Genomic DNA, 16,232 nt, shown 5'->3' with positions numbered 1-16,232 from the left:
AATATTTTCTACATGTTTTAATACGGAATTGGTTTGTGGCAAATATCAACTCGCTGTGAGCTTTAGAAATTTCCATAATTAAAATGTAACAACGCAACACATTCGTCAATAACTCTGCCGTTAAAGGGAAAAAATATAATAGGCGACGTTTTGGGCAATGACCCTTCTTCGTTGCGTATTTTCCCGAGAGAAAGAAGACGTGGATTCGAATTTACATCACTCTGGGTATCAATGTACCACAGTGTAATGGATTAATGTGTGCACTCCAGCACAAGTTCAGTCATATCTTTGACTTTCTATATTTGAAGTTTTCGTGACTGCAAGGATTCATACTCTTAGGTTTTGAAGAAATAATAAAAGTTATTTATGATTTTAATAAAAGTTATTTCAAATTTTTATTATTATTTATAATATTTTTATTATTTATTTTTACTTACGTGACTTTACCGAAAAAACCTAAGAGTATGTATCTTTGACCTCTAAGATCCGCACGTGCGCTCACCAATGCAGCAGCAGCAGCAGCAACAACAACGACGGAGCCAACCAATCTCACTTAATGCCCTGATGTCGAACAACTCCACGTCCACAGTTCGCCTCTAGAGACATCAGTAACATCCTAGATTTGAAGCTTTCGTGACTGCAAGGATTCATACTCTTAGGTTTTTTCGGTAAAGTTACGTAGGTGAAAAATAAGTAAGAAGAAAATAAATAATAAAAGAATAGAAGAAAGTTACATTATTATTTTACTTCTATTAATTATTTTATTATTATATTTTTCTCCTACGTATGAGTATCAGTAACATCCACACAGCATCAACCCTTCCCCACCCCCCTCCTCCTCCTCGTGTTGTTACTGCGGCTACCGGCCATGCGTGGCGATCGCACAGGGTCACCCTAACCACCACGACCACCAAATCGATTCCTCTTGGCCATGTCCACCATCTCCAAGGTCACCCTGGGCTTTGCCGTGGTCTTCACGGTGTCCACCGTGGCCGGAGTCCACCTCAAGCAGCAGTACGACAGGCAGGTGGGTGCTGGCGAGGCGACACAGATTGCTTACTAGGCCGCAACTCGAGCACACCGGCACTCGGATAGCGAGCGCTGCAGGGGGAGGCGAGGCTCAGCCCGGCCGAGTGAATCCCGCCTGGCACCCCCCCGTGGTTGTGATAGTTAACCTGGAAGGGCTTTATCGTTCTTCACGGCAGCCAGTGCACACGCTGGCCACTGTCTGTACATAGTTTTGGTAACCACAGCGATTCATTTTGTTGTAAAGAACACAATTACGAGCGTGGGGATTTGAATTAACGTAGAATAACGCGAATTTTGGCTCGAAACCTTCGCGGCTTTGCGGTAAATCGGGCCTCGAACTCGCTGCCACTTCACGAGGATTCGAGACTTTTCGTTAAGTAGACTGTAGAATACGTGATTGTGTTTAAGAGAGCTTTACAATCCACGAATACTGATATTGCCTAGGTTATGAGAGTTCCGCGTTTTATAAATGTACTTACCCTGGGGTTTGCCTGTGATCTTAGGGAATAAGTGATGCTTAATGGTGCATCTGGCTCTGTAAGCGTTTCGAAATTGCCATTGAATGTTAAATGTTATTAATGTAACGTGGTCTCGTTTCGCCAAATAAACATTGAACGCTAAGGATGAGCTATGAGTACAATGCTACTTTTAGCAGTGAAACAATATAAATCTAAATGCTGAGTTGGCTAAAAGCTATTGTATAGAATATTGAATGAACACTTATAACCCCACCATCATCCTTAAAAAGTGTGGCCTTGTGAGCTTCAGGCGATATTATTGAAACGTAATTAGCCTCAAAGTTTCCGTTAGATCAGAGCTTTATTAATTTCCATTGAAGGGTAAGCTTCATAGAGTTGTGTATGGCCTTTGTAAGTTAAAACAATTTTAAGGACCAAAAATGCCCATCGTTTGGGAGTTAGATCTTCAGAAAAAAACTTTGATCCCTAAGTATACAAACTCTTTTACAGTATTTACAATAATTGTAAGGATCCTAAATGCACCAATTGTGGCCCTGTTTTGTTGAACGTCCGTGTATTCTAACCTCAGGCATTACATTTAAGGACTGAGCTAGTACTGATGTTGGCGTATATGTAGCCACTGAATGTCACTTGACTTTTGGTGACGTCTGTAACATTGCTAGAGATACTGAAGTGTAATTTTATTTATCCAGAAAATCCACGCTGCGTTTCAAGACGTGTTTTTTTGGTTTTGTTCAGGCGGCTCCTGCATTGAGACGTTTGTTCAGATATTTTCAGAGTAAAATGTGTGGGCATAAACTGGAGTATCTGGAGGAAAATAGTGTCCTAAATATTACATAGCACTCAAAAGGTAGCAGACAAGAAGGTTGAGGAACCAACTTTGCATTTATCCATCCGCTGGCCACCTCTCACCCCGGCGGAGTGTCGTGTCTTAATTCTGCATGTGATTCGCTAACCCGTGACTCCAAAATATTGGGTTACAGGCATGTGCAGCAGCTGTATTCAGAGTAATAATATTGTCAAGGTGGCCTGGTGGCAAATGTCACGTCACACATTGAGCTGGCTGGTTTGAGTCCCCTGGGTGTCAGTGTCGCCCTTGGGAACACAATGGCCGTGCACTAAAAACACGGTTCAGCTTTTTCAATTGACACAATGTTGAGACTCATTTCGACCCATAACATGTCAATATCCTCACAATGGCATAAAATATAATTACAAACACGTCTAATATGTTTCGATTTAAAGCTTTCGTGACTGCAGCAGGGATTCATCTTCTTGGTTCTTTCGGTAAAGTCACGTAGAATGGAAATAATAAAATAATAAAAATTAAACATAATAAAATAATTCTCACGACGTTTCGGCCACAACGCAAGCAGCCGTCCTCAGGTGAAGACCTGGTCTGGTCTGCTTGCGTTGTGGCCGAAACGTCGTGAGGATGATTTTATTTTGTTTTGTTTTATTATTTATTATTTCCCTTCTACGTGACTTTACCGAAAGAACCAAAAAGACGTCTAATATGCCTGTGCTTGTGTATATACGTCCACGTGTAAGCATTTGGTTTTGCATGTTGTGTGTGTCTTGTGTGTGCAGAGACTGCGTGAGGGTGTGTACCGTGACATTGAACGACAGGAGCGCAAGGCAGAGAACCTGCGGCGACTGCAAGAGCAGGCAGAGCTGTCCCGCATACTCGAAGCCGAACGTCAGCTCCAGTTGGCCGAACAAGACGGAGACACCAGCAAACACTAGCAAGTGCCGTCCTCATTACGAGACGGTGCTCCTGAAGCCAAACTACATTTTTTTCCTCTCTCGCCTCTCCTTGATCAGAGCCAGCTCTTAGGGAAAAATCAAGCTGTGCCCTGTATCGGATTGTGAATAAGAATAGCTGAAAGGCTGTATAAAAACCTCATTGCCACGTCGGTGTGTGTGTGTGCACGAGTTATCCGCATCACTTAAATGACGGATATGAAGAAGACTAAAGACTTAACTGTTGAAGCGGCCGAGGCTAAAGTGGACAGTGACATGGTCAGGACTGTCACCAGCCCAAAGGGTGAGGGTGATACTCCTGCGGGTAAGGATACAAGTGGAGAATGAACGTGGTTTCCAAGGAAGCAGGCACTGGAAAATCTGTGGCCGGGAGTTATTGTGTGAAGAACGGGAGTGGTATTATTATTATAGACTTGTTGCACTTATACTGTGAGCACTTCCATCGCAAAGCAGCAAGAGATTTCTGCATCCTTATTGGTGATTTATTGTTGCTAAAGTGGGTTGCTACCCACTGTAAATGCTTGGTAATGGGCTGCTATCTGAAATAAATACTTCATATGGTTAAAGAAACTTGTTTCACATGTCTTTGTTAAGTACATATGTAGTATATGCGCCCCATGCTTTATTTTCATGATTGTGCCCTTTTTACACAGTTCCGTTTTGCAAATGTTTACCGCTGTCAGCTTACTGACCTCAGTACTTTAGTAACAATTCTGTGTACAACTTTGTACTGCTACGGCTTAGTAGCAGTAATGGATATAGTATGTGGCTAATAACTTGATTGTAGGAGTTGATTATTTTCTGTCATGTTAATCTGTACTGGAACAACAGTAGCATGTGTGGGTGTACCTTTAGCGGCTGCCTGTTTAAAGATTAATCCCTGCAGATGCACCGTTGGAATTCCCGTTCAGGTTGGGTAAGAAGCAATCAAAAGTCATGCATTGCAGCACAAGTGCCCTGGGTTGCACATTAAACTTAGTTTATAAGGACATGTGTATTATAACTATAGTGATTTGTGGACTGAATGTCTGATCAGCATGCTCACTGTGTGGCTCATGAGCCATTAAGTACATCTTGGAGACCACTGTTCCATTATTTTCCGGCTGTGTACGCACTTACTAAAGCAGGCTACTTGCCTGTTTTTTAATTGTAAGGTATTGATCGTAGAATTTACAACAGGCAACAAATATAGTTCATCGTTTTTTTGTAAGCTAGGCATACTTGCATTTTATATTATAATTTACAACTGCAAACGAATATGTTTATCAAGAGCTCGGCAGTGAATTCCATCGGCACGTGAGTTAGGTGCAATGAACAATACATTGATGTGTAAATGGCCTGTACAAGTGTGCACCGTCCGTCACACATGCCCACTGCTGTTGGATCTACAGACTGCAGTGGTGGCGCGTCCATGGCCGTTGAGACCAGCTCGGTGGAAGATTCTGGTGCAGCGAGCGGGACCTTGCCGGGCAAGAGACAGCCCCCGGGAGGCGCCGGCATCGTTGGCACGGAGCCGTCGGACGGGGAGGATGGGAGTTCTATGCTGGAAGAGGGGGAGGTGGCATGGGCCGAGGAGCTGGCCTACCACTGTCACAGCTGCCAGAAGTGGACTGTGGCGAGTAAGCAGTGCTCTTTTTAAATCCTTTATATTAAGTTCGCTTGCTTGCTTAGGACCGTGCAAATCTTTCGGTCGTTTTTTAACCCACTTCCCGTGATCCAATCGAGCTGACCTTTTGCACACAGACTCGTGCGTGACAATGCATTTTCGTGAAAAAAAAATTTCCAAATTTTTTTTAAATATTTAATTACCAATTGTTTAATGCTGCCAGACAATCATCTGACCCATAGGTGGCAGCCATCTCAAGCCAAAGGACGAGAGGACTCTAGCCGCCCCGATGCCACGCATATAAAGGATTTATAGTGAAAAACCTTGTTTTTACGAGTTTATTCATCAGCAAAGCAGCTCCAATACCCTGTTAAAATTAATGCAACGTCATTGTTGTCAGTTTGTAACGTCCCAGGGCTGGGTAAAGGCCTCGCCAAATTTTCTCCATACGTTTCTGTTTTTAGTCGTCCATTAGTGGCCTCCGAATGCTTTAAAGTTATCTCGCCAACTCTTCCGCTGTCTATTCCTCTGCTTCTTTTGCCTTCTGCATAGTTGGACATAGACATTTTATTTTAGCTGGTAGAACTCCGATGAGCGATAAAGTTCTTTTTCACAGGCGTCTAGCTCTAGTTTATTTTGTACATCTTTGTTCAGTTCTCACATGGCCTGCGACTACCCACTTGATTTCTTTTGCATCACTAATGTAATATTAACATGTTAATGTTTACTTGTTATTATTTCTTCATATTCTTCTTTTAAGATTTTGTACATTGTTCATATTGACTTAAAGCATGTTCACTGTGGTGCTTTGTTTGACTCGCATCATCCTTGAAAATGAGACTGTCTTAATGGGGTTATACCCGGTTGTAAAATATATTACTGCAATTGCAACAACAAAAAATGAATTACAGAATTAAACTGCTTCTTTTTACTTGAGGCACAGATGCTGCCACAGTTTTATTTTTAATTTAATAAATCAATGTTAATGTTTGTGCTTTTGTGGATTTCCATTGGCCTTTAAGGATATGCAGTTTTTCATGTACTGCATTGTCTTCTTTTGGCCGTGGCCCTGTTTGGCCCCAAGGCAGAGTCGGATGAGGCCAGAGTTTCAGGATTTGGCTCTGGCTCAGCTTGACAAATAGTCCGTGGCAAGTTGTGGCTCAGATGTGCCAGTGGTAAAGCGGTATAATAAACTGCATCTCGATAGATTATTGTTCAAGTGGAAAACATGTTTTGGTCAATAATTTGATCCTGTTTAGACATTGATGTCGACAAAAAGTTTTTAAAAAATAATTAAAATATTGAAATTAACCGTGTTTATTTCCTTGCCTGGCTCAGGTCAGCTGAAGGGTGATCCACCCAGTCACCTGAAGGGAGACAACTTCTTCAAGTTCTGCTGTGTTGACTGCTCGCCAGATGGACGAGAGACCTTTGAGAGAATGAAACTGACCTGGCAACAGGTACCTCTAATCCGGCACGTGACAAGTCACATCAGAGGCAGAGTTATTCATTCACATAGAGGTCATCATTTGGACATAACACTCACTTAGACAAGTAGCGGGGTGCAAGCACATATCAGTACAGTAAGTAGGTCGCTGATTGATATCATGATTTTTTATTACCATTGTGTATGATGCAGTTTATTTCATGTAAATACACACGTTGTTTTATGGGTACTTTTTTCCTATATGGCACGTGGATCATTGAACAAGTACAAATCGGAATCGTCAACAACTTTTAAGTAAATTGGTTTCGGGCAGGACACTTTACGAGATGGGATGATGGCTGATGGACGAGACTGTTGACCAAATGGCAGCTTTAAAGCGAGAACGCGTCCGACAGGACAGCTGTTGCAAAGAGGCATTGATGGCAGATAACTCTGTTAATCAGCATTGCACACACATGGCTGATGATGATGGTGGTAACACGTGTGTGTAACATGTTTCGTAGGTTGTGATGCTGGCTATGTACAATCTGTCACTGGAAGGTAGTGGCCGTCAAGGCTTCTTCCGTTGGAAGGAAGACATCTGTGCGATCATCGACAAGTACTGGACCCTTCTTCTGGGAAACAGGTTAGTCCACAACTGGTGGTTCACAAAGCATCCGATGTGACCCAGCAGAAATGCATGGAAGATGCTACTCCAATGGAATAAGGAAGATGAGATTTTGTAACATTAAACCAATGTCTGTCTTGTATTTGATAGTTATGTTTGTACTAGCGTCAAATCATGTAGCATAACTCGCCATTATAATCACAGTATAATTCATTAAACAAAAAGTATAACAAATAATATAAACACCTAGTACTACCGGATAGGCTTCGATCTGAGTACTTGCCTTCTTGCCAGTCTCAAATCAACTTAGCTTGTAAGATTATCTGAGTGCTTGCCAGGCTCACAACTGCTGAGCTTCTAAGATTGTGTGATTTTGGGCACAGTTACAGAGGGATTTGGTTGCCAGAGACAGTGATGAAGATAAGGATGATCTTATAGTTCCATTATTACTACTCTTGTGGGAGTTGTCATGGTGCTTTTTCATAGTTCGTCTGCTGCTTGGATGCAAATCATGACGCTTCATATTATTTATAAAGTAATATATGTCTTTAATGACTATTGGTTATGGCTTGTTGGAAGCTTCCTGCTTGTCAGGGGGGGGGGCGGCCAGTGTCTTTCAAGCAATCGACCACAAAATCGTGTTCGCCAAACAATTCTTAGTCGACCGATCGGCTTTTTTCGGCGGATCGTCTCGGGCGTCCGCTGCCGCGTGTGCGACAGGAAGAAGACGAGCACGTGGTGGAGCACGGTGGCCGGCTGCCTCTCGGTCGGCTCGCCCATGCACTTCCGCTCGGGGGCGCAGCAGTTCGGCGAGCCGGGATGGTGGAAGCTGGCGCGCACCAAGCCTCCCTCGCTCCGGCCAGAACTGGAGAGCGTCCCCGCGCCTGGCGGGCAGCGTGGCCGAGGTCAGATCATGCTCCTGATGTTGTGGAGTGACTCATGCAGCCAGCTATGGCTGCAGAGTTTGGTAGTACATGTTGTTTACGTAGTTTATTGTGAAAATTCGGTCTCAGTTACTGTGACCACTGTTTCATTGCTTTTATGGCTTTATTTTGGTGATTGTCGACAAGTTTTTTGGTTTGGCCATGTTTGTTTGTTGTAGTACAGAGTTAGACTGATGGTCTTAATCTAAGTTGTCTTGTGGTTGTTGTTGTTGTTTGACTTGCATCCCACTGGGATTTTTGCACGCAGTGTTGGTGTACGGTGCTTTTTCTGCAATATTTTGCTGTCTTTTCTTGGATTTTCTGTTTGCACTTAGTCACATATTCACTTTAAGATGTTTTCTTGTTCATGTTTTTGTTTTTTGTTTGTTGCGGTTGCACCCGATTCAAGAGCCGAATGGCTCACGGGGCTATACCTAATAAATGAACTTTGAAGATCAGATTGGTGCTGGGGAGTGGGTGGTGGTGGTGGGCGGTGATCCGTTACGGGAGTTTGAGAAAGGAGAGAAAAGGAGCACCCTGAATAGGCTGTGTGAGCTGTTTTGTGAAGCGTATTGTACGGTGTGGAGAGTGTGTGATTGTATTTGTGTGACATGTAACAAGGAGTATGATACACATCTTTTATGTATGTATGTTGAACTTCTTTCACACCCTACGTAGTCGACCGTGCTAATCGGAGGTGCGGGAGAAGGGCAAGGGCTTTTGAACCATATTTGTGAGATAGTGCTAAAGTATGCATTGCTGTTGAATTGCCACCAGGAATGTTAAGGTTTTGGTTATTGCTCAGATCTGATAAGCCTGTTAATAGAAATGTTTTGTAGGCGTGGGGCATGCTTTAGAGTTCAGTGGGACAGACATCACCTCTTTATTAAAGACTACAACCCAATATCCTGGCCATGAGAGCCAGCATTAAAACAAATTCCATCAAATGACATTTGATTAAAAAAACATCACCCAATGTGTTCTTAAAATGAATGAATGTAAATATTGCTGGCCATTAGTAGGCATGTAATGTAATGATTCTAACCCCCCCAGTAATTTGAATAATTATCAAGATTCTTGGTCGCAATAATTTTGTCTTGGTTTTTACTTTATCAATTATACTTTTCTCCTATTGTTTTTTCTGGTTCAATACTTTTCTTTATTGTGCTTAATGTATCATAAGCATAACAATTACATGTTCATGTAATTATCCATAAATAATACAATCTCACAAACACAATCCTACACATGTATTGCGAGCATAAGAAATATTATTAATCGATTAATGTATGCATTGTTTACACGCCTGCCGCATAAAGATGTCACATTGCCCACCCTTATCATTTCGAGACCCAGGTGCTAGCAAGCAGAGCGCGGAGCCGGCGGCACGCGTGGACAGCCTGCGCAAGCGTTCGGCTCGCAACGCCGTCGAGTCGGCCATGGAGCTCAAGGAGAAGCGACTGCGCACTACCGAGGCCAAGGACATGCGACGGGCCCAGCGCGAGGGTGCCGTCTCCCCGACCTCCATCCCGCCGGCCCGCGCCACCCCACGCTCCCGACGTGCCGGCGGCTCGGCCGTTTCCTCCGAGGGTGGAGGCGGCGTCGGCGGCGGTGGCGGCGGCAGCGGCGGCGTTGCCACCGTGGGTTTGGAGCGCGGCGAGGTTCTGGACCATTCTTCGCTCCTCTCGTGCGACAGCGCCGGGGTCGGCGGTGGGGGCAGCAGCACGACGCCGTTCGGCAGCCCAGCGCCATCCCCGGGGCCAGAGCTGTCATCGTCGTCGGCGCCGGGCACGCCCCGCTCGCACGCGGCGACGCCGAGCCTCTTCTCGGCGGCCGACCTCGTGCCAGACGTGATGCCCCCACAGGCGCTACTGCACGGTGAGGTTAAGGCGACCAACAGAGATCGATTTTTTCGAAACTACCTAAGGGAGGGGATGTAGTCCTGAAACGTTAAGCTTTTTAAATAGGCTCCTACGTAAATGGTATTTTTGAAAAAAAATCTAAGGAATTATTTGTTAAATATGAAATACTATAATTCGGGGTCTCAAGCGGGGCGATAGCTTCTCCCCTTGCATCTGCCACTGTTACCAAACGTCCTGGTATTGGCCAGGACAGTTCTGGTGGTTTCAGAAAGGGTGTCATCCTTGAGTTGTCTTTACTCGATTCTCTGTCTCCTTCACTGTTGTAATTCGTTGTACTTTTCATATGTTTATATTATTGCTTTTGTCTCCTGACTTCTCACAAAATATACTTGAAACTTGTCAGTCAACTGCTGAATGAGGGCCTCTCCCCATACTTCCCCACACTGGACAAACATGCCTTACGGATAGTCGTCAACAGTCATTATATGCGATACCATTTATTTGTCTTTGGAATCATCCATTTCGCTGGAAGTTCTTTCATAAGCACTTCTGCGGCCGTCTGGAATGCTCTTTCTTCCGATATTAGGAAGCCACTGAAGCTTTGCACTTTTAAATCCAGATTGAAAACTGCTTGATGTGTTTAGTTTGTTGTCTTTCCCCCCACAACTCCGATTATCACGGTTGACTACGTATAGTGCGGAAGAAGTTCAACACGCATACGCACGAAAAGAGCTGTGGCGTCAATACAGCGCGGTGTCTCGTAACGCCCGACTGTGTGGCCGGTTCTCGCTTTGTGCAGGGGACGACGAGGACATGGAGCTGGACGCCGTCATCGACCCGGGCGTGGAGTTCGTTCCCACCGTGAAGCCCGTGGCGCTGCGCCTCGCCGAGGAGGGTGGAGCCGCCAGGGTGGAGCGCGTGCGTGAGCCCGAGCTGGAGCCCAAGACAGAGGTGGAGGCCGAGGAGGAGGAGGAGGACGCAGCGGTGGCGGCGGTGGGGGGGAAGCCGCACGGAGACGCTCCGGCGGCCGTCGCCGTGGCGCGCGCAAGGGAGCACACCAAGGTGGAGCGCGAGGATGAACCCGCACCCGCTCCCAGGTTCGTGCGGATTCTCCGCGCAGGTTTTGTTCACTGTCAGTGCTCGCGGGATGCTGCCCCCGTGGCGCTGCGGTCGGCATGCTGGGCTTCAGAGGTCGTTGTTTTTCATCAGCCGGCGTGGCAGTTGAAACAATGGGCGATTTAAGAAAAAATCTGCCCCCCCACTCCTGTCTATCTAGCAGTATAAATGATAAATGGGTGCACCACAGTTAGTCGATCGGCAGGTCATGTGTGTTGGGGTAAACATTTAAGTACTTTCACCTCAGGATGTCAAGAGTAGACCATATACCCTCTAGAGGGGCTCTAGTGTTGCGTCAAGTAGTCAAGTGAGTAAGAAAGCAATTGCAGGGCTGCACCTCTACCTTTTTAACTTTTTAGATTTGGAGGTGATGATTCGTTCCCCTTTGCAATAAAGTTAATTGTGGAGATTCGTTGTCACTGCTTGATTTGAGGATCTATTCTTGTTGTCAAATTTGTGCCATCTCGTTAGCATGTCATTTACTATTTCGTTTTCCAAATGTTAGTCTAACAGTATAATTAGCATGAAATCTGCATGAATCTTAAGGAAATGTATCATATGCGATGGATGTATCACCTGGGTCATAGCACAGTACACTAACCATTGTGACGCTGCTCCACAATGAGATTCAAACGTCAAGCCTTGGAGCTATGCTTCCCATTCATACTTGGCCCACTCCGGTTGGCATGTGTCCGCCATAGACAGCGAACGTCCTGGTAGCTAGCGATTCTGTGAAAATGAGCGCCTGCCGTCTGTGCGTGGCAGAATGATTTCGCTGAGCCTGTACGAGGAGAAGCTTCTGCTGCGCAGCCTCACCGGCTTCCCACGCGCACTGGCCGCGAGCTCGGAGGCGCGTCGCCTGCGGCGCAAGCTGCTCGTGCGCCAGGCCAAGCGGGAGCGCGGGCTGCCGCTCTTCGACCTGGACCGCGCCGTCGAGAGGGCGCTGGCGCTTGTGCTGACGGGCGACGGGCGCGAGGAGGCCCCGAGCTGCCAGGAGGTGGCGCTCTCTGCCGCCGGCCTGCACGTCTACCGCACGACAAGCAGCGACTTCCGCGTGCTCGATCGCTACCAGGTGACGGGGCCGCGCTCGCAGTGGTGCCCAGCGCGCCGCACGCTGGTACCGGAGGTTTATGTGGAGAAAGAATCGCTGGCCTCCACTGCAGAGAGCTCTAGAGAGTCCCTCTAGAGGTACTGTGTACGGCATACTCATCCACTTGGGCCAGACGCCTTGGTAGAGGTGGGAGTACCCACACCTTACTCCACTGCATGTGACCTCCTGATCGACTAAGAATACCCATTTGTACTGCACGGGTGGAAATCTGCCCATTGTTTCAAAAGCCGTACCGAAGGCATCGAAAGGCGATTTTTGGATTGCAAGTCTGGTGTAGGTGTGCCAAGCATTATAGCACAGCAGCTTCCATGATACATTGCCTGTGACCGAATCACCTAGAAGATCTGGACCCTGGAAAGTCCTTGGATGGACGACCACCATGCATACACACATGTTGAAGGCTGGTGCGGGGCTACGTTGTAGGTGGACGGTGAAGGGGAGTGTAGCAAAATCAATTGTTGTGCTGTACTGTGCTCCCATATCTATGCTTCAAACCGGCACTGCCCGGCATGGTGAATTATGGTCAAATTATATTCTTGGTTCTTTCGGTAAAGTCACGTAGAAGGGAAATAATAAAATAATAAAAATTAACCCACTCATCCAGCAGTAAATTGACAAAGGGTTGTTCATGTACTTAAATTGCCAGGAATGGGTGGATGGTCTGGTGAAAAATAGGTATTTATGAACTATTACAAAGTGCAGGGTTTTAAAAGTAAAATTGTGCAATGGTGCATACATAATGAAAAATATCGACATCCAACAGGTTCAATGGATGCATAATTACTTAATGGCTTGTTTCAGAAATGTAGACCATTGCATTGTGGTCATGGCCAACGAATGGAAGCTCAAATAATTGTAATGAATAGAGCTGGAAAAAATTCCTCAAATATTTACATCCCTCCATATTTCGATGACAGATGATTGACGACGCTGTTGGGGATTTGGATTTCCACTTGTCCACCCGAGGCTGCGTGGAGCGCTCACCGATTTTCTTTTTTGTTGTCGTTTTTGTTGCTTCGCCACTCGTTCACTTCTTACCGCAGACAAGTTTCCCGGCGCTGCAGGTGTGGAGGCAGGAGCCCACGCACTTCCTGCAGCGTCTCGTTGGCAGCGGCGACGCTTTCCTGAACCGCAGCATCATCAGCCCTTACACGTCACGTGTGCTCAAACCATACATCAGGTACGTACGTACGTGTCTCTCCTTGCTCTTGTCAAACCAGGTCACTCTCGCAATTCAGGCCATCCTAGTCTCATTTGAATTTTTACCTGATTTACTTTAACTTGTCTGTTAAAGTTGACCAATGTGCACTACTGCGCACTATATCATGATACCGCAACTTTGATTAGTACGGTTGGCTACTTACGGTGCAAGGAAATTCAACATAGACACATACATGCCAGGAACTATCAACATAATAGCTTTGTGTGAGCTGATGCACGATCACTGCCATTTCGTAGTTCCACTGATAATATAATCGAGTGCCTCCCCCACATCAGTGCAGGTCGTGAAGGTGAATTTACCATACTTCTACATGCTGGTCAAAGCAGCTTTGTGAAGGCAGGGAGCATAGATGTGGAAACATAAGTGCAGAACAATGCATTTTGGCCCCAATGGCCTGTACTGCCGACCACAATATCGCAAGGCCTATAACAACCTGTGTGTGATCACCCATCCAAGCACTCTGGCCAGGCTCAAGCCTGCTGAGCTTCCAAGACTGGTACGTGATCGGGTGGATTCTGGGCGATTTGGTCACAAGCTTGCGTCAACTCTCGTGAAATAAATATACGTCACAGATAAAAGGTCACACCTATCCACTGCTGCTGTGGGATTGAGCGCGAAGGCTTGCTTGAACATTGAGATTTCTTCACTCGTTGTTGGACCAGGCGAGACATTGAGTCGAAGCCCCTCAAGGTGAAGCTCCTGGCAGAGATCAGGGCGTTCGCTCATCGTCACGACCCCACGTGGACCCCTGAGCCGGACGTGCCCATCGACTACTGCTACGTACGACCCAACCACATCCCCACCATCAACTCCATGTGCCGACAATTCTTCTGGCCTGGTACGCGATGCGTTCTGCGTCTGCATTGGTGCGGTAGATTGTTTTAAAACCCGTCCACGGTGACGTATGGAATATTGCTGGTGCGTTAAATGTGCTGAATTCAAGTCGATTCCATCTTAATCGAGTACCTGGTGTGGTGTGTAAACATCAACACTGGGGGGGAGACAAAGACGGGCAGGCGTGGTGTTGACCACACCCCCCACCCCATTGTTCGCCATGCAGACATTAGTCGGTGCTTGCTAACAGCACTGGGCCCCAACAGTGTGTAAGTTTATACGGGGGGGATGTTTGTGTTTGTGCGTATTCATTCGTGGGCCAGGCATAGACCTGTCGGAGTGCCTGCAGTACCCGGACTTCAGCGTTGTGGTCCTCTACAAGAAAGTGATCGTTGGGTTCGGCTTCATGGTTCCCGACGTCAAGTACAACGAGGCGTACGTGTCCTTCCTGCTGGTGCACCCAGAGTGGCGCGGCGCCGGCATCGGCACGTTCATGATCTACCACCTCATACAGGTTTGCGTGCGTCTTGAGCTCAGACCTGTGTGCCTCTTTACGAGCCCTGCGAGGCGATCCATTTCCGGGATCTGCGACATCGGTTTTGGGGTTGTTGATACGTACTTCGCCACACTGGTCGGTGAGCACGGGTTGGTGAAGAGGTGCCCAGCACCGGTCCAGATGTCACTCGCATTGATTTTAGCCCTGATCGGAAAGCAAACTCTGGCATTCGGGTTTAGAGCGTAATGTGCTGAACCATCGACCTACATAAACCTCGCTAATTTATCAAGAAGGGCTCCTCATATTAAGCTTAGTTATTTTATGTGCTGTTAAATTGTTTAAATCTTATTACCAATGTTTTATGAGTTGCATTGTAAACGTTTGTGTTATAACTATTGTTGTAATCTTACTTCTATGGTGAACACATTGAACTGGTAGATTCCAGCCAATACAAACGTCTATAGGAGGAGACATGCATGAGCAGCATCTCGCAATGCTGCAGTGCTTTTCATCTTGCACCTTTGTGTATGGGTTATCATCGAGTACTATCAGGCCAGCAAGAGAAACCTTAGATCCTTCCCTTTAGTCTATATGAAAGAAAAAGCTAAGCTTCATATTTAACATTTTGTAACTCACTTGCAATGGCTTTTGCATTGAAATACAAGACTATCTCAGCTTCTCCAAATTGTATTTGACGATAAAATGCATGAATTCCACATGGCTGACCTACTTTTGAAATCCTCTTATAAAGTGCTCCCACTTTCTTTAGTTAATTTAGTTGAAGTGTTTTTACTGCAGTGGTTTAAACATAGCATGGTGGTTACTTTTAAGACTTGATGTGCATTGTACGCTCCAGTGGGATTTTACAAAGTTACAACTGCAGTGCTTTGCTTTTTATATTTTGCAAAAATTACCTTCATTTCATGGTTAAACTGAAAACGCGTAAACATTAAACACGAAAGTGGCACTTTTAACTTAGCAGCTTACACCTCTAATCACCTATGGCTCGTTCGCAGGCACTACAGAGTACATTTTAAACAGTTAACGGAGCCAGAGTAATAGCAACAGTCCTAAACTTCAACCAGTCGCATTTAAATAATTAAACACGTTTCCCCTCTGGTCTTGCAGACATGCATGGGTAAGGACATCACCCTGCACGTATCGGCCAGCAACCCTGCCATGCTGCTGTACCAGCGGTTTGGCTTCAAGGCCGAGGAGTACATCCTGGACTTCTACGACAAGTACTACCCCCTGGACAGCAAAGAGTGCAAGCATGCCTTCCTGCTGCGCCTGCGCAGATGACCACGCCGCTCGACGTTTGTGTGCGAGGGTCGAATTTGTCTTTTGCGTGCAGCTTGGTGTGTGGCCCCCCTTTAGTATGTATGGAAGGTCAGTTTACTTGAGATGTGTATATAGTTTTCATAGACTCACACTTGTGTAGAATATGACTTTGTTATTTGCAAGTTTTTCTTTTATTTTACTTTGATGGGGTAATCTACATTGTCATTAGCCAATAAATCATTGTAACGACGATGTTGAAAGTTCAAGGGCCATGCGTGTTAATTCGTGTACAGATTAGGCCACCATTTTCACTGCCCTGAAATGAATATACTTTTTTACTCCCATTGTTTTTGTCAATGTTGTCAATGTATATTCAACTTGCCAAATACATTGTTTTATACCACAAATGTATGCATGAACCCAGACATTAACACACAAGTACATTGTACAAACAA

The 16,232-nt window shown here is 45.8% G+C and overlaps 2 protein-coding genes across 3 annotated transcripts; both read left to right on the top strand.

Annotated features, from left to right (window-relative positions):
• Positions 1-810: 810 nt before the first annotated feature.
• PET117 (PET117 cytochrome c oxidase chaperone) lies at positions 811-3,842 on the top strand. Its single transcript, XM_078596467.1, has 2 exons — positions 811-1,027; positions 3,099-3,842. The coding sequence occupies exons 1-2, from the start codon at positions 932-934 to the stop codon at positions 3,252-3,254; spliced, it is 252 nt and encodes an 83-aa protein (XP_078452593.1). The 5' UTR covers positions 811-931; the 3' UTR covers positions 3,255-3,842.
• KAT14 (lysine acetyltransferase 14) lies at positions 3,439-16,184 on the top strand. 2 transcript variants are annotated; one of them, XM_078596463.1, is made up of 12 exons: positions 3,439-3,576; positions 4,664-4,891; positions 6,217-6,338; positions 6,829-6,950; positions 7,653-7,837; positions 9,212-9,733; positions 10,517-10,814; positions 11,599-11,905; positions 12,988-13,124; positions 13,829-14,004; positions 14,324-14,514; positions 15,625-16,184. In XM_078596463.1, exons 1-12 carry the CDS (start codon positions 3,462-3,464, stop codon positions 15,796-15,798), a joined length of 2,577 nt encoding a protein of 858 aa, XP_078452589.1. In that variant the 5' UTR covers positions 3,439-3,461; the 3' UTR covers positions 15,799-16,184. The 2 variants fall into 2 exon arrangements, with proteins under 2 accessions (XP_078452589.1, XP_078452590.1); XM_078596464.1 differs by lacking the exons at positions 14,324-14,514; positions 15,625-16,184 and having other exon boundaries at positions 12,988-13,132; positions 13,829-13,994.
• The last annotated feature ends 48 nt before the right edge of the window (positions 16,185-16,232 follow it).

This window comes from Lampetra planeri, chromosome 7 (genome assembly GCF_965212315.1).
Source record: "Lampetra planeri chromosome 7, kcLamPlan1.2.h2, whole genome shotgun sequence".
In the NCBI taxonomy this organism is placed as follows: domain Eukaryota; kingdom Metazoa; phylum Chordata; class Hyperoartia; order Petromyzontiformes; family Petromyzontidae; genus Lampetra; species Lampetra planeri.
The sequence above is the reverse complement of the archived record's forward strand: the minus strand, read 5'-3'. Positions and strand labels throughout refer to the sequence as shown.

Bases quoted from the DNA above. Each gene is read 5' to 3' on its own strand.
- PET117 (XM_078596467.1), top strand. From the start codon at position 932: ATGTCCACCATCTCCAAGGTCACCCTGGGCTTTGCCGTGGTCTTCACG. The intron at 1,028-3,098 runs GTGGGTGCTGGC...TTGTGTGTGCAG, and splicing joins AGCAGCAGTACGACAGGCAG to AGACTGCGTGAGGGTGTGTA.
- KAT14 (XM_078596463.1), top strand. From the start codon at position 3,462: ATGACGGATATGAAGAAGACTAAAGACTTAACTGTTGAAGCGGCCGAG. The intron at 13,125-13,828 runs GTACGTACGTAC...TTGTTGGACCAG, and splicing joins GTGCTCAAACCATACATCAG to GCGAGACATTGAGTCGAAGC. The intron at 14,005-14,323 runs GTACGCGATGCG...TTCGTGGGCCAG, and splicing joins CCGACAATTCTTCTGGCCTG to GCATAGACCTGTCGGAGTGC.